The 26,001-nt window shown below is 31.7% G+C and overlaps 1 protein-coding gene across 1 annotated transcript in view; it reads right to left on the bottom strand.

Annotated features, from left to right (window-relative positions):
• Nucleotides 1-14,902: 14,902 nt before the first annotated feature.
• Nucleotides 14,903-26,001, bottom strand: part of LOC107445864 (afadin) — a 38,620-nt gene continuing 27,521 nt past the window's right edge. The window contains 4 exon segments of the mRNA XM_087162957.1: nucleotides 14,903-15,993; nucleotides 17,127-17,264; nucleotides 20,981-21,099; nucleotides 21,197-21,270. Coding sequence (XP_087019083.1) covers nucleotides 15,596-15,993; nucleotides 17,127-17,264; nucleotides 20,981-21,099; nucleotides 21,197-21,270 — 729 coding nt within the window. The 3' untranslated portion in view covers nucleotides 14,903-15,595.

Genomic DNA, 26,001 nt, shown 5'->3' with positions numbered 1-26,001 from the left:
TTTTCAAGCTACAGCTCGTGCTTTTCTTAAAATCTATTGAGTTTTCGACGACGGAATTCTATGTTTTACTTTGAGGGTTTAGTGTGCTTTTCTACATTCATTGTTCAACCATGGTTTAAGAAAATTTTGTTTGAGACACATAATATGGTTTTTTCAGTTTCTTATGAAATCAGATTGGCAGAAGCGTGGGATAAGCATTTTTTAGAAAGGAAGACACATTTTGCCCCTCAAAAAATAGTTACTTTTGATACAGACATTTGTTCAGGTTAGTAAAAAAATATTTTTATGTTCATAAAAAAGATTTTTTAGCTTAAAAAATTGGATTGTAGGATTTAAAATACACCCGCCACAGGATTGTGACAGGCACCCGCCACAGGTTTGTGACAGGCAACCCGCCCAGGTTTGTGACAGATGCCCACCCAAGTTACAGACATCTATTCAAGTTTCAGTTCGATGTATAATGTTAAAGGGACTGACTATAGTTTATACACGTGTTTTTGAATCAGAAAATATGAATCTGTATAGATTTGCTCATTTTCGTACTTTTTTCGTTGTTGTAACCGGCGTTCAAGAGATCGCATATAAGATGCTTAGTGAGTCAAATTTAAAATCAGAGAAGATTAATTCCCCGTGAACGATTTCTGGCTAAATACAGTGAAAATTCTCTAAAGGCCACTTCTATTAAGGGCCAATATTTTGAGGAACGAAAATTTTCCCCAGACATAATGTTAATTTTCCTCCCATTAGAGGGCCACATTTTCCTGACTACCTCCAATAAAGGCCATTTTTTTTTAAAAAAAATTCTCAAAAAAGCCATTTTTTTTTACATTTTTCTTCTCATAAAGGTCATAAATCTAAACAGGTGTGTCCAATTCTTTAACTAAGAGATAAGAGTTCAGGAATTCCAAACGCCTTCACTTTCAAGAAAGAAGGGGGGGGGTAGGGGAGGATTTAACACAATGAAGACTCAGAAGCTTTTAAATAAGTGAGAAAACAGGTGTTCATCACACTCTGTTTGACCTTTCAACTTCCCTTTTATGCTGAAAAATTTTGAGCATTGGGGGAGGAACTTGACCTTTTGTTGTGGGTGCACAAAGGATAACAGGTTTAAGCCTTTGTACTCTTTTGATAGTAAGAAACTAGAGTCCTCATTTACTATAAGTGTGAAGGCATATTGAAGCATAGTTTTTTACACTAGAAATTTTATGCTCAGGCACAAGTAAAATTAAAAATCATGGCACCTAAACCAAGCAAAAGATTACATCGGATTTGAGCGACAAAGGTTCTTAATTATCATGATCAAGGAACATCTGCAAGAAAATCGGCTTCACAGTTTGATTGCAGCAAGAATCAGATAAACAAATGTTGTTAAAAACAAAGAGAGCTTATACTGAAAGAATATGAAGATTTTTAAAATCGTGGGATAAAGAGAAATGAAAAGTTCTGTGATATAAATGAAGCTGTAATTCAGTGGTTCAGATGTGCTAGGACTAAAAACGTCCCATTAAGTGGTATTTCAGTGAAAGAAAAAGCCATTCAGATTGCAGAATCACTTTGTGTAGAAGACTTCCGTGCAAGCAACGGATGGTTAAATAAGTTTCGTAATAGAAACAATATTGTTTTTAAAACATTACGCGGTGAATCAGCTAATGTTGATAAAGATTTGTGTCAAGACTGGAAATCAAGGCTTCCAATCATTCTGGCAGGCTATGAAGATCGTGATGTTTATAACTTAGATGAGACAGGACTTTTTTTCCATGCCTTACCTACCAAAAGTTAGTTGAGAAAGCAGAAGAGGCCAAGGGAGGGAAACAAGCTAAACAGAGGCTCACTGTGTGTTTTTGTGCTAATGCTGCTGATGAAAAGAAAAAGCCCATCTTCATTTGGCACTCCAAGAAACCTCGTTGTTTTAAAGGTAAAGATTTATCACAAATGGGAGTAAAATATCATCATAATAAGAAGGCATGGATGACCATGGAAATATTTAAAGATTGGTTGATTAGTTTTGACAATAAAATTACAAATCAAGGCAGAAAAGTGATTCTTTTTTAGGATAATGCACCATGTCACTCGTTTTGCGAAAACTTGAAAAGTGAAAAGCTTCAATTCTTGCCTCCAAATACTGCGTCTGAAATTCTACCTCTAGATCAAGGAGTTATACGCTGCTTTAAATTAGAATACCGACGTTTTGTTTTGCGAAGACTCCTTTCTCTTATAGATTGCGATAAAAATTCATCACAAATCAATCAATCTATAACAGTATTAGATGCCATTTGGTGGATTAGACAAGCCTGGGAAAATGTAAAAGGACAGACAATTGTAAATTGCTTTAAAAAATGCGAGCTAAGCAATACAGCTTTAGAGGCCACTATCGATTCAGCTGATTTAGAAAATGAAGTGTTTGAACTTTCAAAAGCTGCAGCAATTCAATATGACCCAAATTCAGATAAATATGAAAAAGGGCTAGAATGTCACTGGGGTACCTCGGGATTGTGACACCCGTGTTTACTCACAAGTAAACCCCCTGAGGAAATATTTAGCTAATAATTAGCTAGTTCTTCCTGATAATTAGTTAAAAAAATTTAAAATGCATAACGGTAACCAACAAAATCATTTTACTTAAAAAAATTACAAAGTAAAAAGTAATAAGTTTAAAATACTAGTCACGTAGTGCTCCTGAGGAAAAAAACCAAGAAATTTTTTTAAACAGTAAACGCTTACCAGATTTTTTTTAAAAGGGCTAACAACAAACTAAGAAAAGTATAATTTGTTCTACTTATGTATAATTTAAAAACCGTTTAGTTGCAGTTTCCAGTATGATTTCATTAATGGAAGTCTAGGAAACAACTCTTAATAATTTGAGATTAATATATAGAAATTTGTATTTTTATGTTGCAATAAGAAAATGAGCATCAATTACTTCAGGGAAGGGCAAATTACGCCTCGCGGCCAACTGTGGCCCACCAGAAGGCTCTATCCGGCCCACAGATAGAATTTTAACTTGCCTATCCGTGGCGAGTATAAATATACATCCATTTTCTTGTCTACTTTGTTCAAAGCTATTTTTGTTATTTTTTTAAACTAATTACTGATGACCTTTTACTTTCTTTATGTTTGCTTTACAAAACAGCTTTTAAACAGAAGCTTAATCTGTTAGATGGGAAACTCGAAGTTAAATTCAATACCCTCAGTAAATTAGGTAATATTATTAATATTATGAAGATGGCTTGAAAAAACTCCATTTTGAGTTTGAAGGCAGATTTTGAAATTTCAGAGCTAATCAAGCAGAAATAGATATTTTTATCATGGTTTTTAACGTAAATTGAGAAACAGTGAGGTCGTATTTACAGCTTGAATTAATTGAATTGCAAACAATCATCTGAAGCAGTTTTTTCTAAATATACCTATTATGTATATTTTTATATATATGTTTATATACCTATTATATATATTATTATATATATGTTTATAATTATTTTAAACTCCTAGTAAGTAAACCTTAATCTAAATAAAACAACAATCACTGGGGTAACCTCGGGATTGTGACACCCGTGTTTACTCACAAGTAAACCCCCATGAGGAATTATTTAGGTCAAAATTAACTACTTCTGACCGATCACAGAAATAAATACTTCGACCAACGAGATGTCCCGGAGAACATCACTAGTTCGTTCTCTGTATTCATATCATCTAATGAGCTTTGAAATGTTAAAGCATTTTATACCAAGAAATTAGAGTATAATTGCTTATTTCATCGTTTTAAATACATTACTACGAAAAGGATGGTGGCAGCAGTGAATAGTAATTAAAATAATGGTTGCAGTTTATTTTTTTTAAAAAAATGTATGCGGATTAATACTCTATAATAAGGATAATTATGGAGCTCTCCATAAAGGAATCTGAGTTTTATAGATTTGAATTTTAAAATCTGATTTTAACTACTTTTAATAATTATTGAATTAAAATTCTCTGAAACTAAAAGTTTCGTGCTTCTGAATTTCAAATACCTAAAAATGATTATTTTTTTAACTTATCTAATATTTAAAAAGATTATTATTGAAAGCAAATTATAATTAAAAGCAGATCAGTATATTAACAAATTCATATCAAAGACAGATGAGCTCTTTGATTTCTTTCTATTTTCATAAATAAATAAAAATTGCATATTTATAATTCAATAATTAACTCCTACCCTTTCGAGCTATGCCAAGCAAATTTCGGCATGAATTGATAGTCTTAGGGGGACAGTAATTACATAATGTGTACGCAGATGGTTCGGCAGAAAATGCGATAAGATATGCCCATACTAGAGCCTACTCGAGTATATTTCAGTATTAGCTATCCTGTTGAGAAGTACATATAAAAATTATTAAGTATGGTTTTAAGATTTGGAAAATAATGAGTGCTATAATGGCCATATAATATTCGGATTTTTCTCCTAATTTCTGTAAATAGTTTTTTTAAGGTATTTTGTTAACACTCTGAATTCAGAAGTTTCTTTGGATCTGCCATCGTACTTTTCAAGCTACAGCTCGTGCTTTTCTTAAAATCTATTGAGTTTTCGACGACGGAATTCTATGCTTTACTTTGAGGGTTTAATGTGCTTGTCTACATTCATTGTTCAACCATGGTTTAAGAAAATTTTGTTTGCGACACATAATATGGTTTTTTCAGTTTCTTTTGAAATCAGATTGGCAGAAGCGTGGGATAAGAATTTTTTAGAAAGGAAGACACATTTTACCCCTCAAAAAATATTTACTTTTGATACAGACATTTGTTCAAGTTAGTAAAAAAAATTTTTATGTTCATAAAAAAGATTTTTTTGTTTAAAAAATTGAATTGAAGGATTTAAAATACACCCGCCACAGGTTTGTGACAGGCACCCGCCACAGGTTTGTAACAGGTACCCGCCCAGGTCTGTGACAGATGCCCACCCAAGTTACAGACATCTATTCAAGTTTCAGTTCGATGTATAATGTTAAAGGGACTGACTATAGTTTATACACGTGTTTTTGAATCAGAAAATATGAATCTGTATAGATTTGCTCATTTTCGTACTTTTTTCGTTGTTGTAACCGGCGTTCAAGAGATCGCATATAAGATGCTTAGTGAGTCAAATTTAAAATCAGAGAAGATTAATTCCCCGTGAACGATTTCTGGCTAAATACAGTGAAAATTCTCTAAAGGCCACTTCTATTAAGGGCCAATATTTTGAGGAACGAAAATTTTCCCCAGACATAATGTTAATTTTCCTCCCATTAGAGGGCCACATTTTCCTGACTACCTCCAATAAAGGCCATTTTTTTTTAAAAAAAATTCTCAAAAAAGCCATTTTTTTTTACATTTTTCTTCTCATAAAGGTCATAAATCTAAACAGGTGTGTCCAATTCTTTAACTAAGAGATAAGAGTTCAGGAATTCCAAACGCCTTCACTTTCAAGAAAGAAGGGGGGGGGTAGGGGAGGATTTAACACAATGAAGACTCAGAAGCTTTTAAATAAGTGAGAAAACAGGTGTTCATCACACTCTGTTTGACCTTTCAACTTCCCTTTTATGCTGAAAAATTTTGAGCATTGGGGGAGGAACTTGACCTTTTGTTGTGGGTGCACAAAGGATAACAGGTTTAAGCCTTTGTACTCTTTTGATAGTAAGAAACTAGAGTCCTCATTTACTATAAGTGTGAAGGCATATTGAAGCATAGTTTTTTACACTAGAAATTTTATGCTCAGGCACAAGTAAAATTAAAAATCATGGCACCTAAACCAAGCAAAAGATTACATCGGATTTGAGCGACAAAGGTTCTTAATTATCATGATCAAGGAACATCTGCAAGAAAATCGGCTTCACAGTTTGATTGCAGCAAGAATCAGATAAACAAATGTTGTTAAAAACAAAGAGAGCTTATACTGAAAGAATATGAAGATTTTTAAAATCGTGGGATAAAGAGAAATGAAAAGTTCTGTGATATAAATGAAGCTGTAATTCAGTGGTTCAGATGTGCTAGGACTAAAAACGTCCCATTAAGTGGTATTTCAGTGAAAGAAAAAGCCATTCAGATTGCAGAATCACTTTGTGTAGAAGACTTCCGTGCAAGCAACGGATGGTTAAATAAGTTTCGTAATAGAAACAATATTGTTTTTAAAACATTACGCGGTGAATCAGCTAATGTTGATAAAGATTTGTGTCAAGACTGGAAATCAAGGCTTCCAATCATTCTGGCAGGCTATGAAGATCGTGATGTTTATAACTTAGATGAGACAGGACTTTTTTTCCATGCCTTACCTACCAAAAGTTAGTTGAGAAAGCAGAAGAGGCCAAGGGAGGGAAACAAGCTAAACAGAGGCTCACTGTGTGTTTTTGTGCTAATGCTGCTGATGAAAAGAAAAAGCCCATCTTCATTTGGCACTCCAAGAAACCTCGTTGTTTTAAAGGTAAAGATTTATCACAAATGGGAGTAAAATATCATCATAATAAGAAGGCATGGATGACCATGGAAATATTTAAAGATTGGTTGATTAGTTTTGACAATAAAATTACAAATCAAGGCAGAAAAGTGATTCTTTTTTAGGATAATGCACCATGTCACTCGTTTTGCGAAAACTTGAAAAGTGAAAAGCTTCAATTCTTGCCTCCAAATACTGCGTCTGAAATTCTACCTCTAGATCAAGGAGTTATACGCTGCTTTAAATTAGAATACCGACGTTTTGTTTTGCGAAGACTCCTTTCTCTTATAGATTGCGATAAAAATTCATCACAAATCAATCAATCTATAACAGTATTAGATGCCATTTGGTGGATTAGACAAGCCTGGGAAAATGTAAAAGGACAGACAATTGTAAATTGCTTTAAAAAATGCGAGCTAAGCAATACAGCTTTAGAGGCCACTATCGATTCAGCTGATTTAGAAAATGAAGTGTTTGAACTTTCAAAAGCTGCAGCAATTCAATATGACCCAAATTCAGATAAATATGAAAAAGGGCTAGAATGTCACTGGGGTACCTCGGGATTGTGACACCCGTGTTTACTCACAAGTAAACCCCCTGAGGAAATATTTAGCTAATAATTAGCTAGTTCTTCCTGATAATTAGTTAAAAAAATTTAAAATGCATAACGGTAACCAACAAAATCATTTTACTTAAAAAAATTACAAAGTAAAAAGTAATAAGTTTAAAATACTAGTCACGTAGTGCTCCTGAGGAAAAAAACCAAGAAATTTTTTTAAACAGTAAACGCTTACCAGATTTTTTTTAAAAGGGCTAACAACAAACTAAGAAAAGTATAATTTGTTCTACTTATGTATAATTTAAAAACCGTTTAGTTGCAGTTTCCAGTATGATTTCATTAATGGAAGTCTAGGAAACAACTCTTAATAATTTGAGATTAATATATAGAAATTTGTATTTTTATGTTGCAATAAGAAAATGAGCATCAATTACTTCAGGGAAGGGCAAATTACGCCTCGCGGCCAACTGTGGCCCACCAGAAGGCTCTATCCGGCCCACAGATAGAATTTTAACTTGCCTATCCGTGGCGAGTATAAATATACATCCATTTTCTTGTCTACTTTGTTCAAAGCTATTTTTGTTATTTTTTTAAACTAATTACTGATGACCTTTTACTTTCTTTATGTTTGCTTTACAAAACAGCTTTTAAACAGAAGCTTAATCTGTTAGATGGGAAACTCGAAGTTAAATTCAATACCCTCAGTAAATTAGGTAATATTATTAATATTATGAAGATGGCTTGAAAAAACTCCATTTTGAGTTTGAAGGCAGATTTTGAAATTTCAGAGCTAATCAAGCAGAAATAGATATTTTTATCATGGTTTTTAACGTAAATTGAGAAACAGTGAGGTCGTATTTACAGCTTGAATTAATTGAATTGCAAACAATCATCTGAAGCAGTTTTTTCTAAATATACCTATTATGTATATTTTTATATATATGTTTATATACCTATTATATATATTATTATATATATGTTTATAATTATTTTAAACTCCTAGTAAGTAAACCTTAATCTAAATAAAACAACAATCACTGGGGTAACCTCGGGATTGTGACACCCGTGTTTACTCACAAGTAAACCCCCATGAGGAATTATTTAGGTCAAAATTAACTACTTCTGACCGATCACAGAAATAAATACTTCGACCAACGAGATGTCCCGGAGAACATCACTAGTTCGTTCTCTGTATTCATATCATCTAATGAGCTTTGAAATGTTAAAGCATTTTATACCAAGAAATTAGAGTATAATTGCTTATTTCATCGTTTTAAATACATTACTACGAAAAGGATGGTGGCAGCAGTGAATAGTAATTAAAATAATGGTTGCAGTTTATTTTTTTTAAAAAAATGTATGCGGATTAATACTCTATAATAAGGATAATTATGGAGCTCTCCATAAAGGAATCTGAGTTTTATAGATTTGAATTTTAAAATCTGATTTTAACTACTTTTAATAATTATTGAATTAAAATTCTCTGAAACTAAAAGTTTCGTGCTTCTGAATTTCAAATACCTAAAAATGATTATTTTTTTAACTTATCTAATATTTAAAAAGATTATTATTGAAAGCAAATTATAATTAAAAGCAGATCAGTATATTAACAAATTCATATCAAAGACAGATGAGCTCTTTGATTTCTTTCTATTTTCATAAATAAATAAAAATTGCATATTTATAATTCAATAATTAACTCCTACCCTTTCGAGCTATGCCAAGCAAATTTCGGCATGAATTGATAGTCTTAGGGGGACAGTAATTACATAATGTGTACGCAGATGGTTCGGCAGAAAATGCGATAAGATATGCCCATACTAGAGCCTACTCGAGTATATTTCAGTATTAGCTATCCTGTTGAGAAGTACATATAAAAATTATTAAGTATGGTTTTAAGATTTGGAAAATAATGAGTGCTATAATGGCCATATAATATTCGGATTTTTCTCCTAATTTCTGTAAATAGTTTTTTTAAGGTATTTTGTTAACACTCTGAATTCAGAAGTTTCTTTGGATCTGCCATCGTACTTTTCAAGCTACAGCTCGTGCTTTTCTTAAAATCTATTGAGTTTTCGACGACGGAATTCTATGCTTTACTTTGAGGGTTTAATGTGCTTGTCTACATTCATTGTTCAACCATGGTTTAAGAAAATTTTGTTTGCGACACATAATATGGTTTTTTCAGTTTCTTTTGAAATCAGATTGGCAGAAGCGTGGGATAAGAATTTTTTAGAAAGGAAGACACATTTTACCCCTCAAAAAATATTTACTTTTGATACAGACATTTGTTCAAGTTAGTAAAAAAAATTTTTATGTTCATAAAAAAGATTTTTTTGTTTAAAAAATTGAATTGAAGGATTTAAAATACACCCGCCACAGGTTTGTGACAGGCACCCGCCACAGGTTTGTAACAGGTACCCGCCCAGGTCTGTGACAGATGCCCACCCAAGTTACAGACATCTATTCAAGTTTCAGTTCGATGTATAATGTTAAAGGGACTGACTATAGTTTATACACGTGTTTTTGAATCAGAAAATATGAATCTGTATAGATTTGCTCATTTTCGTACTTTTTTCGTTGTTGTAACCGGCGTTCAAGAGATCGCATATAAGATGCTTAGTGAGTCAAATTTAAAATCAGAGAAGATTAATTCCCCGTGAACGATTTCTGGCTAAATACAGTGAAAATTCTCTAAAGGCCACTTCTATTAAGGGCCAATATTTTGAGGAACGAAAATTTTCCCCAGACATAATGTTAATTTTCCTCCCATTAGAGGGCCACATTTTCCTGACTACCTCCAATAAAGGCCATTTTTTTTTAAAAAAAATTCTCAAAAAAGCCATTTTTTTTTACATTTTTCTTCTCATAAAGGTCATAAATCTAAACAGGTGTGTCCAATTCTTTAACTAAGAGATAAGAGTTCAGGAATTCCAAACGCCTTCACTTTCAAGAAAGAAGGGGGGGGGTAGGGGAGGATTTAACACAATGAAGACTCAGAAGCTTTTAAATAAGTGAGAAAACAGGTGTTCATCACACTCTGTTTGACCTTTCAACTTCCCTTTTATGCTGAAAAATTTTGAGCATTGGGGGAGGAACTTGACCTTTTGTTGTGGGTGCACAAAGGATAACAGGTTTAAGCCTTTGTACTCTTTTGATAGTAAGAAACTAGAGTCCTCATTTACTATAAGTGTGAAGGCATATTGAAGCATAGTTTTTTACACTAGAAATTTTATGCTCAGGCACAAGTAAAATTAAAAATCATGGCACCTAAACCAAGCAAAAGATTACATCGGATTTGAGCGACAAAGGTTCTTAATTATCATGATCAAGGAACATCTGCAAGAAAATCGGCTTCACAGTTTGATTGCAGCAAGAATCAGATAAACAAATGTTGTTAAAAACAAAGAGAGCTTATACTGAAAGAATATGAAGATTTTTAAAATCGTGGGATAAAGAGAAATGAAAAGTTCTGTGATATAAATGAAGCTGTAATTCAGTGGTTCAGATGTGCTAGGACTAAAAACGTCCCATTAAGTGGTATTTCAGTGAAAGAAAAAGCCATTCAGATTGCAGAATCACTTTGTGTAGAAGACTTCCGTGCAAGCAACGGATGGTTAAATAAGTTTCGTAATAGAAACAATATTGTTTTTAAAACATTACGCGGTGAATCAGCTAATGTTGATAAAGATTTGTGTCAAGACTGGAAATCAAGGCTTCCAATCATTCTGGCAGGCTATGAAGATCGTGATGTTTATAACTTAGATGAGACAGGACTTTTTTTCCATGCCTTACCTACCAAAAGTTAGTTGAGAAAGCAGAAGAGGCCAAGGGAGGGAAACAAGCTAAACAGAGGCTCACTGTGTGTTTTTGTGCTAATGCTGCTGATGAAAAGAAAAAGCCCATCTTCATTTGGCACTCCAAGAAACCTCGTTGTTTTAAAGGTAAAGATTTATCACAAATGGGAGTAAAATATCATCATAATAAGAAGGCATGGATGACCATGGAAATATTTAAAGATTGGTTGATTAGTTTTGACAATAAAATTACAAATCAAGGCAGAAAAGTGATTCTTTTTTAGGATAATGCACCATGTCACTCGTTTTGCGAAAACTTGAAAAGTGAAAAGCTTCAATTCTTGCCTCCAAATACTGCGTCTGAAATTCTACCTCTAGATCAAGGAGTTATACGCTGCTTTAAATTAGAATACCGACGTTTTGTTTTGCGAAGACTCCTTTCTCTTATAGATTGCGATAAAAATTCATCACAAATCAATCAATCTATAACAGTATTAGATGCCATTTGGTGGATTAGACAAGCCTGGGAAAATGTAAAAGGACAGACAATTGTAAATTGCTTTAAAAAATGCGAGCTAAGCAATACAGCTTTAGAGGCCACTATCGATTCAGCTGATTTAGAAAATGAAGTGTTTGAACTTTCAAAAGCTGCAGCAATTCAATATGACCCAAATTCAGATAAATATGAAAAAGGGCTAGAATGTCACTGGGGTACCTCGGGATTGTGACACCCGTGTTTACTCACAAGTAAACCCCCTGAGGAAATATTTAGCTAATAATTAGCTAGTTCTTCCTGATAATTAGTTAAAAAAATTTAAAATGCATAACGGTAACCAACAAAATCATTTTACTTAAAAAAATTACAAAGTAAAAAGTAATAAGTTTAAAATACTAGTCACGTAGTGCTCCTGAGGAAAAAAACCAAGAAATTTTTTTAAACAGTAAACGCTTACCAGATTTTTTTTAAAAGGGCTAACAACAAACTAAGAAAAGTATAATTTGTTCTACTTATGTATAATTTAAAAACCGTTTAGTTGCAGTTTCCAGTATGATTTCATTAATGGAAGTCTAGGAAACAACTCTTAATAATTTGAGATTAATATATAGAAATTTGTATTTTTATGTTGCAATAAGAAAATGAGCATCAATTACTTCAGGGAAGGGCAAATTACGCCTCGCGGCCAACTGTGGCCCACCAGAAGGCTCTATCCGGCCCACAGATAGAATTTTAACTTGCCTATCCGTGGCGAGTATAAATATACATCCATTTTCTTGTCTACTTTGTTCAAAGCTATTTTTGTTATTTTTTTAAACTAATTACTGATGACCTTTTACTTTCTTTATGTTTGCTTTACAAAACAGCTTTTAAACAGAAGCTTAATCTGTTAGATGGGAAACTCGAAGTTAAATTCAATACCCTCAGTAAATTAGGTAATATTATTAATATTATGAAGATGGCTTGAAAAAACTCCATTTTGAGTTTGAAGGCAGATTTTGAAATTTCAGAGCTAATCAAGCAGAAATAGATATTTTTATCATGGTTTTTAACGTAAATTGAGAAACAGTGAGGTCGTATTTACAGCTTGAATTAATTGAATTGCAAACAATCATCTGAAGCAGTTTTTTCTAAATATACCTATTATGTATATTTTTATATATATGTTTATATACCTATTATATATATTATTATATATATGTTTATAATTATTTTAAACTCCTAGTAAGTAAACCTTAATCTAAATAAAACAACAATCACTGGGGTAACCTCGGGATTGTGACACCCGTGTTTACTCACAAGTAAACCCCCATGAGGAATTATTTAGGTCAAAATTAACTACTTCTGACCGATCACAGAAATAAATACTTCGACCAACGAGATGTCCCGGAGAACATCACTAGTTCGTTCTCTGTATTCATATCATCTAATGAGCTTTGAAATGTTAAAGCATTTTATACCAAGAAATTAGAGTATAATTGCTTATTTCATCGTTTTAAATACATTACTACGAAAAGGATGGTGGCAGCAGTGAATAGTAATTAAAATAATGGTTGCAGTTTATTTTTTTTAAAAAAATGTATGCGGATTAATACTCTATAATAAGGATAATTATGGAGCTCTCCATAAAGGAATCTGAGTTTTATAGATTTGAATTTTAAAATCTGATTTTAATTACTTTTAATAATTATTGAATTAAAATTCTCTGAAACTAAAAGTTTCGTGCTTCTGAATTTCAAATACCTAAAAATGATTATTTTTTTAACTTATCTAATATTTAAAAAGATTATTATTGAAAGCAAATTATAATTAAAAGCAGATCAGTATATTAACAAATTCATATCAAAGACAGATGAGCTCTTTGATTTCTTTCTATTTTCATAAATAAATAAAAATTGCATATTTATAATTCAATAATTAACTCCTACCCTTTCGAGCTATGCCAAGCAAATTTCGGCATGAATTGATAGTCTTAGGGGGACAGTAATTACATAATGTGTACGCAGATGGTTCGGCAGAAAATGCGATAAGATATGCCCATACTAGAGCCTACTCGAGTATATTTCAGTATTAGCTATCCTGTTGAGAAGTACATATAAAAATTATTAAGTATGGTTTTAAGATTTGGAAAATAATGAGTGCTATAATGGCCATATAATATTCGGATTTTTCTCCTAATTTCTGTAAATAGTTTTTTTAAGGTATTTTGTTAACACTCTGAATTCAGAAGTTTCTTTGGATCTGCCATCGTACTTTTCAAGCTACAGCTCGTGCTTTTCTTAAAATCTATTGAGTTTTCGACGACGGAATTCTATGCTTTACTTTGAGGGTTTAAAGTGCTTGTCTACATTCATTGTTCAACCATGGTTTAAGAAAATTTTGTTTGCGACACATAATATGGTTTTTTCAGTTTCTTTTGAAATCAGATTGGCAGAAGCGTGGGATAAGAATTTTTTAGAAAGGAAGACACATTTTACCCCTCAAAAAATATTTACTTTTGATACAGACATTTGTTCAAGTTAGTAAAAAAAATTTTTATGTTCATAAAAAAGATTTTTTTGTTTAAAAAATTGAATTGAAGGATTTAAAATACACCCGCCACAGGTTTGTGACAGGCACCCGCCACAGGTTTGTAACAGGTACCCGCCCAGGTTTGTGACAGATGCCCACCCAAGTTACAGACATCTATTCAAGTTTCAGTTCGATGTATAATGTTAAAGGGACTGACTATAGTTTATACACGTGTTTTTGAATCAGAAAATATGAATCTGTATAGATTTGCTCATTTTCGTACTTTTTTCGTTGTTGTAACCGGCGTTCAAGAGATCGCATATAAGATGCTTAGTGAGTCAAATTTAAAATCAGAGAAGATTAATTCCCCGTGAACGATTTCTGGCTAAATACAGTGAAAATTCTCCTAAAGGCCACTTGTATTAAGGGCCAATATTTTGAGGAGCGAAAATTTTCCCCAGCCATAATGTTAATTTTCCTCCCATTAGAGGGCCACATTTTCCTGACTACCTCCAATAAAGGCCATTTTTTTTTAAAAAAAAATTTCTCAAAAAAGCCATTTTTTTACATTTTTCTTCTCATAAAGGTCATAAATCTAAACAGGTGTGTCCAATTCTTTAACTAAGAGATAAGAGTTCAGGAATTCCAAACGCCTTCACTTTCAAGAAAGAAGGGGGGGGGGGTAGGAGAGGATTTAACACAATGAAGACTCAGAAGCTTTTCCATAAGTGAGAAAACAGGTGTTCATCACACTCTGTTTGACCATTCAACTTCCCTTTTATGCTGAAAAATTTTGAGCATTGGGGGAGGAACTTGACCTTTTGTTGTGGGTGCACAAATGATAACAGGTTTGAGCCTTTGTACTCTTTTCATAGTAAGAAACTAGAGTCCTCATTTACTCAGAAACTAGAAACTGAAACTAGAGTCCTCTGTGTGAAGGCATATTGAAGCATAGTTTTTTACACTAGAAATTTTATGCTCAGGCACAAGTAAAATTAAAAATCATGGCACCTAAACCAAGCAAAAGATTACATTTGGATTTGAGTGACAAAATCAAAGTTCTTAATTATCATGATCAAGGAACATCTACAAGAAACTTGGCTTCACAGTTTAATTGCAGCAAGAATCAAATAAAAAATGTTGTTAAAAACAAAGAGAGCTTACTGAAAGAATGTGAAGATTTTTAAAATCGTGGGATAAAGAGAAATGAAAAGTTCTGTGATATAAATGAAGCTGTAATTCAGTGGTTCAGATGTGCTAGGACTAAAAACGTCCCATTAAGTGGTATTTCAGTGAAAGAAAAAGCCATTCAGATTGCAGAATCACTTTGTGTAGAAGACTTCCGTGCAAGCAACGGATGGTTAAATAAGTTTTGTAATAGAAATAATATTGTTTTTAAAACATTACGCGGTGAATCAGGTAATGTTGATAAAGATTTGTGTCAAGACTGGAAATCAAGGCTTCCAATCATTCTGGCAGGCTATGAAGATCGTGATGTTTATAACTTAGATGAGACAGGACTTTTTTTCCGTGCCTTACCTACCAAAAGTTAGTTGAGAAAGCAGAAGAGGCCAAGGGAGGAAAACAAGCTAAACAGAGGCTCACTGTGTGTTTTTGTGCTAATGCTGCTGATGAAAAGGAAAAGCCCATCTTCATTTGGCACTCCAAGAAACCTCGTTGTTTTAAAGGTAAAGATTTATCACAAATGGGAGTAAAATATCATCATAATAAGAAGGCATGGATGACCATGGAAATATTTAAAGATTGGTTGATTAGTTTTGACAATAAAATTACAAATCAAGGCAGAAAAGTGATTCTTTTTTTGGATAATGCACCATGTCACTCGTTTTGCGAAAACTTGCAGGTGGCGGTAACGATGACAGTTGAGAGGGTGCATGCATTGGAGCCTGCGACTGTTTGATATTTGGATGGGAAACAGCGCGATTATTCGAACCACCGGGATACGGAGGTGGGTTTTGATCATCTTGAGGATAATGCAGCCTTGGATCATTAGGCATGTCATGTCACAAGTTATTTGCAGATTTTGAACGAGTGTGGTGATCCGGGAATTCATTCACTTTTGGCATCGAAGCAGTTGAAGACATTCGGCTCTATGCAGGATTGTAAACCTCCTGTGATCGGATGCTTCCATTCTGTTGAATACCTGGGGGGTCTGGTTCATGGTTGCCTAGGGAGAAAAAAATTGTGGTTTTAAAATTTTTGCTTCAGAGCACATATTTAAAATAATCAATAACTATTTTACGTATTTTTTAATCTGCAAACAATTTTAAATTGAATTTTTAGATATTATGCTGACAAACCAGCATACCCCCACTAAACTTTACTCTGGACAAGACTGAAATTTTTTTTATCATCAACTTGTCATTTGCATGAACTTTTCGTTTTTAAAAATAGTACATTGCAGCTACTTGGAATAAGATCCAAATTATTCGTTCTTCTTCAGTTTCTTTATTTGGGAAGCAACTTTCTTTTGGGTTCTTTGATAGTTGATGAATCTTTGTTATGAATATATGAATTAAAATTTGATACTCAACTTCAGATTAATGAGAGAGAAAAAGATAAAGCGCACTTTTCCCTAGTTATCATATAATACTCAAAGGGTGCGTAGTCAGATTTTTCAACAAAAAATAAGCACCTTTTAAGTACTCTTTTTTAAGCACTTTCCAAAAAAAAAATTCATAATTAGGATCTGTGCAGTAATAAAAAAAAATTTCTATCGTTTAAAGTTCTTAATTTATTAACATAGAATAAATAAAATTCAAAAATATTTTCACAAACTTCACATAATCGTGATGAATTAACTAGTTTCTGATAAATATTGCAAAATTGTGAAAACCCCGCATTTTTGTAATTTAGAACAATCGACACGGTATAGGGAAAATCTCTTATTAAAAGACAGAAAATTAGGTACTTTTTACAAACCCCGAATAAAATAAGCACCTTTAAGGGCTTTTAAAAAATGCAAATCAAATATAAGCACATTTAAGCATTTTTTGAAAATGCTACGCACCCTGCTTACATACTAAAAATTAACATCAGGAAAAGGAAAGAAGTTTAGAATTGTGTTTTAAATTTAAAACTAAAAAAATACTCAGTATCTTGACAAAAGGTATGAGTTTTCATTATTAAATGTCTACACAATTATTATAGAAATAATCACTATCTTCTAAGATCCTAATATTTTTTTAAGAAATTGGCACTTTAAGTCTTTCCCACAATTAAATAATAAAATTACATTTTAATGCTAAGTAATATGCATTGAGAGGGATTACATTGATAATAAAATGACAGAATCCTTACTATTTAAGGAAGGAACACTTTTACTGCTCTGCATTCGAGGAGGTAACAGGTGGTTAGATCCTGCAGTTATTCTCCCATCATGACCATTTTCATTCATAACCCTCGATGGAATATGTCGCTCACTCATTCTGCGAGGCCCTGTAAGCAAGTAAATTTCGAATTAACCATAGCAAAGTAAATTTAATTCAACCACTATTTAAACTCCTACTATCTTTGATTCCTTCTTAACTTTTTAATATTACAGTGATTGTATCTAAAACTAGCAGATTTTAACATTGAAATTATATTTAATTTTATTATATATATATTTAAAAAAATCTACAACACAACCAATAATTGAGAGAGTTTTATAAAAAGTTTTAATGCAAAAGTACAGATTCTTAATTCTCTATTAAGACACAATTCTTTTTTTGAAAAAAAAAAATTTTTTTTTAAGGAAGATAATTAGTTCTAAGTTTAATTTTTTTGAACATGATAAAAATTAATTGATCATTTCATTTAATAGTGTAAGAGCTTATTCTTTACCTTGTTGTGCTAAGAAATAATATTAAATAAGCATTCGTTAAGATCTAAATTTAGATACCATTTTTTTTTATTATTTAACTTAATTCAAACCGATCATGTAACTGAATGGATACTCTTCAAATTAGCCCTAATCTCATGCTTACGGTAGCAGAAATTATACAAATTTAACATTAAGAACAATTTAAAAACACCAATTAGGTTTTAATGGATATAAACTTTAAAAATATGAAAACATGCGTCAAAAGAACATAAAAAAATTGACAGCAAGACTAAAATGTTTACATTTGAACGAAAACTATAAGTGGATAAACATAATATGAAACAAACAATTGGGAAATGATAATAATGAAAATTCACAAAATCATGCATAATATGCTAAAAAGGCGAACTAAATTAAAATTGAGCACAATACATTCTGGAAGGTCATAAAACAATTGATAGAGAGACTAAAATATTGCTTACTACCAAAATCAAACAGGTTGTGAATTGATAAAAATGAAACTTGACAAAGTCATGCAAAATGAGTTTAAAACGCAAACTAAATAAAAATGCATTTTAGAAAGGAAACAAATGAAAACTGAAAAAATAAAACCTATAAAAACAAACCATAAGGACTGAAAAACATCATCAAAGGACTAAAAAGAGAAGAAAATTTTATATAACTGTGACAAGTTTGAGGGCATGGTTTAAGACAATTTCCAAAGCTGTACAGAGTCTCAGTACTACTGCATTTAGATGAACGATAATATGGCAACAATGAAAAAATCTCTTTAGCCACTTTTTTATTAATATGTTTAAAATATTCATGACTTTTACAAAAATACATATTTTTTGAATGATTGGTAAAACTATCATATGTGTAATTGCCATTCTTATCAACGTCTTTGTGGCAAAACTGCTGTGATGATAGATTTTCTAAAGACAGACAAATGGAAGTTGCTTTTGATTTGCATACAATACAAAAATAGTTAAGAGTTACATTTTCTTTAGGCATATGCTGTTGCCTTTTAAATATACATATAGGACAATCAGTTTCATAATCCTCGATTTGATATAATATGCTTCTAGACATTTTTGATGGCACATGCCCTCGATCCAAGTGGGATTGGCAATATGGACATGGACAATTATGGCAGAAATTGAGTAGAGAATCTTCACTTTTAGGTTTAAACAAAGCTCGTTTATAAGGCCACACTGAAAATTTGGACGGTAAGCCTGGTGGACGAAGCCTTGCATTCTTGAATGGATATTCTTTTAAGACTTGATCTGTTCGTTCTAAGGTGGGTAATAGTTCATTGTTTGTGGAAGATGTTTTTTTATTATAGTCAAAATAACAACTTCGTGTTATTTTAGGAGGAACAAGATAGTTATTTAAATTTCCAAAGTTTTGGTTCTCGCATCCACTTGGAGGGGCTCTGAATGCTCGTTTCATATGAGTAATGTGTTGAATGAAAGGTTAGAAACAAGACAGCATATGATTAGGTTCAAAAAGAGTAGTTACAATATAAAATAACCAAAATTTAGTCAAGAACAAGAAAGTTAAAAAAAATTTTGAAAATTCAAGAACACTAGATACAGAAAATAATTAAAAAATTTGATATTTTTGCGAATAAAATAAAAAAGTTATTGGAACTATGAAATACTTTTCTTTTTGAGAGTTTTGAAAAAAAGAAAATGTAAATAAAACATCAAATGACAAAAAAGTAGAATAGAGAGATTGGTAAATTTTAACTTATTAGTGAATTCACCAGAATTCAAGATTAAAAGTGGAAATTTTTTTTTTTAAATTTAGGAACAAATATTAGTTTCCATACATAAATATACAAGTTGAGCAAAATGTTATCTCTTATTTGACATAATTATTTTTATTAAAACATTTTGTGAGATGTGGTGTTACTCATGAAATGTGAGTGCAATAAAAAATTTGAAACCTGATAGTAGTAAGTTTAATTTTTGAAACGAAAAAAATGAAAAACTGCTGAGTTACAATTGTTTAAATTTGCTCAGAGCATTTATTCTAGCCACTTTTTTATAGCATTTATTTCAGTTAAATTTATTTTAATAAAATTTCTTTAAAAAGCACAGGAAAATGAGATTTTTAGTTTTATAAAGGAATTATTTATTAGCAGAATGTAAGAAATGCTTAAAAATGCTAAATCAAAGTATTTAAATAAATTATGAACTAAGGTCATCAAAACAATTTTGTGTTAATTTTTAAATACAGTCGGACCTCTATTTGACGAAGTCGCTAAATCCCGATAATAAGTTCGTTATATGGAAAATTCGTTAAATAGAAAATCACCTTTTGAAATACTTAAACGACGCAAAACAGGTTTTAAATTCATAAACACTAGACATGATTAAAATGGTAATTGATACACCTTTATCTAGTAAACTAGTATCTACCATTTATTTTCTCATAAATCTTAACCATTAAAGAAATCTGCATGAAAAGCAAGAATAGAGTAAAACATTATCCAGTGTTACACTATCATGCTGCATAAATTTTCAACTAAAAAAAGCTAAATTTATGTTTAAAATTATAGCTACATTTATTATAGTAGTAATTTAAAACATACATTACAGCACGCGTTCATAAGTTTAATTGCTACTGATAAAATTCTTTAATTTTGTCGAGTTTTTCCTTTGAAATGCAAACAAAAGGGGAAAGGGATTTCACTGCTTTCTCTAAAAGTCTTCGAAAATCAATTCAAAGTTTATTTCCCTCATAATATGCGTTAACAAGTTTGAAATATTTTGGGAAATAGGGAAAGTGGACCTCAAAGAAAAGTTCGTTAAATAGAAAATTCACTTCGCTATTTGGAAGTTATTTTACGAATTATTTACGAGTTATTACGATTAAGATTTACGAGTTATTTTTACGGAAGTTTTTTTTAAGAATTTCCAAAATGTTCTTGGTTCCTCGAAAAAATTCGCAAAATGAAGAAATTCGGAAAATGGAATTTCGTTAAATAGAAGTCCGACTGTAAAAATATTATTTCAATAGAAACATTTCTAAATAATATTTTTTTATTAATTAAATTACATGATTTGTTATCGTTTAAATCTTCAATCTCAAGCCTTACATGTTTACCAATTCCAATTGATTTACTGGACATTAATGTTGTGCAATCTATTAAGAGCAATGAATAAATTGAAATTGAATCCAACATGATTCAATATCAACAACTCAACCAAGCCGAGCAACTAATACAAACCCAATATTTTTTCGCTTTATCAAGAGCAGTAAAAAAAAATAGGTTTAAAACAGAACAAAGAATCTAACAATCAAAGTTTTATATTATAAGAAATTTTTAGAATATAAATACCTCTTTGAATTGTAGGTGAAGGTTTAGTTAGCAAATCAGTCAGACCATTAAAAAATGCACCTTGTTTAGCAACTTCTACGGTAACAACAGGACCAGTTCGTGTCATTAATTCAGCCGCTCTAAAAAAAAAAACAGGACAAATAATGAGATATTTTTTAAATAACAATAAAGGAAGGAACGGTTATAGAGAAATAAAACTAATTAAGTTTTATTTACTTTTCTTGGTTAACGCCAACCAAAGAATGCCCATCTACTTTCAATAATTCATCACCAGCTTGCAATCTGCCATTCTAAAATATGAAAGAAAAAAAATTTGAGCTTCTTTTAAAATTCAGATTTAATTTATTTAATTATCAATTGAATAAAAAATGAGGAAAATGCAGGGCTTGATACAGAGGACCATTGGTTTAAAACCACTTAATAATAATAATATCTATAATAATAATAATATCTATTTCACTATATATGTTTATATAAGAAATAAATCTTATATAAATATATATAGTGAAAATGTGTATGGATTTTTCAGTTTCTAGTTCTTTAGTCCAATGGCGAAAGTTTCTGATGATAAAAAATAATCCGTATTTATATCGGCTTTAATTACAATATTGTAATTACAATATTTATCAATTTACAATATTTTTCAATATCAGAACATTTTTGGAGGCACATACCAGATTACTATAAAAAAAGAAAGCATATTCTGCTTTAGTTAAGTTTAATAAAAGCAAATTTTATACCAAAAGAATAATAAAAACAATTTTGAATTTCAGAATAAATTTGTTTAGAACAGAAAGTTTATATAGTTTCCAGTAAAAATCAGATGAATTATTGGAGGATCACTGAACAAAATTTATAATAGTTTAAGATACATAAAAAATTATGATAGTATTATTGTATTAAAAAAGTAGTCAGGAAAGAAGCGGTAAAATGAATTCCCCCTTTTCAAAATTTGTAATAGAGTTTACTTTAAAATAATTTGATTTGTGAAATTTTAATGTGTTAATAGCCTTAAAACGAAAACACAGTAAATATGCTACTTTATCATTTGTAAAAATATAATTTAGTTATATAATTACTAAAAGGTCGATTGGAATTTGTCCTTTTTAAAATCAGATGAATCAATAATTATGAAAGCACAAAATTCCACCATGGAAGTGTGCATTTCCGTAAATAATAAGTAAGCATTTTTAAAATCAGATGAATCAATAATTATAAAAGCACAAAATTCCACCATGGAAGTGTGCATTTCAGTAAATAATAAGTAAACATATCTCCCTTGAACTCATCACTATAAAATTTGATTTTGTAAAATATTTAAGTTTCCTTTCACATAAAATGACTGAATTCTCAAAAATTTTGAAACAATGAATCTTGGGAGTAAGGTTGTTTATCTAAATCATGCTTATAATTAGTAGACAGTCGCCAAGTTTGATCGATCAAATTTTGTGATCTAGAATTACCAATCATGATAAAAAAAAATCCAAATCTTTCGATTCTTAAAATAAATTATTTTAATATACGCATTACAGAAATGGTATATTCTGCAGATACAAAAAAAAAAATCAATAACAACAAAATCTTAAAAGCAGGAGAAATGAAAAAATACTTTTGATCAGGAAAATGATGAATCCTGATTTATATCTTTCTTACAAAATATGCTTTTCAATAACCCACTACACATATCTGAGAAACAAATTTTTCTATAGTGTAATAAATTGAAATTTATTATAAGTTTTTTTTTTTAATACTTTTAAAGATAGATTATTTGTCTGTAGATGGCACCACTACGGTAAAGTTTAAATTCAATCATAATGATATTTTCTTTAGAAATTTTGAATTAGTCTTTTAAAAAGGGATTTTTTTGGGTAAAATCTATGTAACTAAATTTATTAATATTTATTGAAGATGGTATTATAACTTGTATAGGGTATTAGTGGATTCATGACGGTTTTTCTCAGGGATCTTTTTTTTTGGTTCTGACGTCCGCCGGATGCGGGATGACTCTGGACGTGGTAAACAGGTCAGTCTAGATTCTTTCGCCTTGTTGACGGGAGGATAAAAGAGAAGCGATGAATGTGGCTAGGAGGAGTTGCAGTACCAGTAGTAAGCAGTTAATCAGAGCAGTATCCTGGGGATACGGAGTTTGTCCGCTGAAGGAGTGGTTCGTGACAGTATCTCGGAGATGGTGGATCGTAACCTTAGGGAAAGCTAAACTGAAGTCTCTAGCGGGAAGGACTACCGGGATTAGCCAAAAGCCGATATCTTTGAGACGATGGGCCAAGTCCGGAGGAATCTATGCTGGACGTCCGGTGTCCCCCTTCTACATGCCTAAGTCGCTTGAAATTAGAATAGCTGGAGAAATTTCGAGATCCTAGCCGAGGAGTTTGTCCATGAGTTCATCTACCTTTCCGGTGGGCGGTTCCAGAGTGAAAGCAGTAAATTCCGTAGGGTACTTATAAAACTTTAAATTTTATTTCGTTAACATTTTAGAGGAATCATTTACCGAAAATTCTGAACTGTTATGTTGTGTTTTTTTTTGTGTAGGAGAACAATCAGCATTTAAGTGTACTTTATAGATATCATAAACCAAGTCTGGGTTTTTAGAAATGTTAAATGAAGTTTTTATTTTATAAATGTCTTTTTTTTGAACTGTAGAAGTTGAAGGTTATGCTTGAGTGTTTTAAGGTTGCATTTTTGTTTTAATTAATGTATAAATGTTTATTCCCATGTTGGCATTTGGAAATGTGTGAAATTATGTTTTTTGAAGATTTAGAGGTGCAATAAAAATGAGTTTTAAATGTTAACAGTTTTCTGTAATTCATTAGATATTTGTCTACTAAATAACCTGGGTAACCGTTACTAAATTTAAATTTTGAGATCACAGCAAAAGGGGTAACGGTACAAATTGGTGCCGTGACCAGGATAGGCAAATTTAATAGAGAGGGCCTAAATTGGTGCTGCAATCTTTTGCATTTCCAGATGCTAACATTTGACTTTTTATGTGTTTTAAAGTTGTATCATATTTGAGTGTATTCATGTATTCCCAGTTTTTGAAATAGACGTAAACAAGTTCGGGTATATTCAATTAATAGTGTATTTGTGATATTTGAGTTATAATCGAATATGTGTCTTAAAGATAAGCCTTCGCCACAGGATGGTCAAACGGGTGTGTTTATACCTGGCCATTTTTCTCTTTTGGCGTTGCAAGTACTCCGGCACTGTTAACATATGGTAGGGAATTAACTTTACAGCTGGAATTTCGTAGGAATCATAAACCTTTCTCTTATGCGGGTGCTGAGGACTTTGCCAAAGATTTACTTGGTAAATTGCATAGTACTTATGCATCAGCGAGGGAAAATCTAGAATATTCTGCAGAAAATAGAAAAGCTCGTAGAGACCAAAACATCAAACAATATAGTTTCCAAGCAGGGGATGAGGTATACTGGTTCAATCCTGTGTTAAAGAAAAACCAGTGCAAGAAATTTGCTAAATTTAATGAGGGCCCTTTCAGGGTGGTTGAAGTCTTATCTCCGGTCACTTTGAAAATCCAACATACAAAAAATTTTGGCTATACTAGGGTTGTTCATGTGGAGAATGTGGAAAAGGCGGAACAAAGATTGGAAATTTTGCGATCCAGAGATAGTGGGTTCGGTGACCAAATAAGTGGCAGTGTAGAGAGGGAAAGAGTAGAGACGCCTGCTCCAGGAAATCTACTGTATGAGACAGGTAAATTCGTGCCTTTTCCGCAACCTCGTTATAACTTAAGACAACGAGTAAATGGACGGGTCATAAGAAATTAGAATTTGTAAGAAAAGTGTAACTAAATTTTTCTTGTTTTAAATTGGGTTATAAGTGTTTTGGGGTGGAATGTCAAATGTTCTCCAAATATGGAGGAGGAGTTTATACCTGGCGGTGTATATTTTGGTTACATAAGCCGGAATGTAGTAGGTCGGTGGAGACTGTTTTTTGTTTTCAGGTGGACCACGGTCCTTTTATGTACATAAGTGTGAAGTGTAGGTCTCCACCGGCAATTGTAATGATGTATGTAATCAGTCAAAACTGGGTTTGTCCCATTTTTGTTTTTTTAATGTTATTTTGAAAATGCAGATTATGAATCTTTAGATGTTTAAAATTTGAAAGCTGAAGATTGATAACGTTGCTGTACAATCTTTTCCTGACCCCCTATGGGCCGCTGGAAAAGGTATTGCTAAGTGTAAATCTGAGTTATAATGTTTTTTAAAGTTAAGTGTAGTTTAAACTACTTTGGCGCATATTTGATTCCTCTTTTCTGTTTCCTTGCAAGGTGCACATTGTTAGGGTCAGATTTGATTTTAGTGATAAAGATCTAAAAGTAGGTTTAAAGCCGCGTGGTGCTTTTAGAGATTTTGAACTTTAAGTAGGAATTATTTATGAACAGCTTAGAGAAAAGGAAAAAACGGAATTTTTTGTGTGAAACCAGTAATTTAGTTTTCTTGATTTCGTGATAGTGTTCCAGGTCATTTTAACATAGTGCTATAGTGTTTCAAAAAATTAAAAGTATTTTAATTTTTTTTCGGTGAGGCGATGGTATTGTAATAAATTGAAATTTATTATAAGTTTTTTTTTTTTAATACTTTTAAAGATAGATTATTTGTCTGTAGATGGCACCACTACGGTAAAGTTTAAATTCAATCATAATGATATTTTCTTTAGAAATTTTGAATTAGTCTTTTAAAAAGGGATTTTTTTGGGTAAAATCTATGTAACTAAATTTATTAATATTTATTGAAGATGGTATTATAACTTGTATAGGGTATTAGTGGATTCATGACGGTTTTTCTCAGGGATCTTTTTTTTTGGTTCTGACGTCCGCCGGATGCGGGATGACTCTGGACGTGGTAAACAGGTCAGTCTAGATTCTTTCGCCTTGTTGACGGGAGGATAAAAGAGAAGCGATGAATGTGGCTAGGAGGAGTTGCAGTACCAGTAGTAAGCAGTTAATCAGAGCAGTATCCTGGGGATACGGAGTTTGTCCGCTG

This window comes from Parasteatoda tepidariorum, chromosome 5, assembly GCF_982258835.1.
Source record: "Parasteatoda tepidariorum strain Cologne lab strain chromosome 5, Ptep-v5.0, whole genome shotgun sequence".
In the NCBI taxonomy this organism is placed as follows: domain Eukaryota; kingdom Metazoa; phylum Arthropoda; class Arachnida; order Araneae; family Theridiidae; genus Parasteatoda; species Parasteatoda tepidariorum.
The sequence above is the reverse complement of the archived record's forward strand: the minus strand, read 5'-3'. Positions and strand labels throughout refer to the sequence as shown.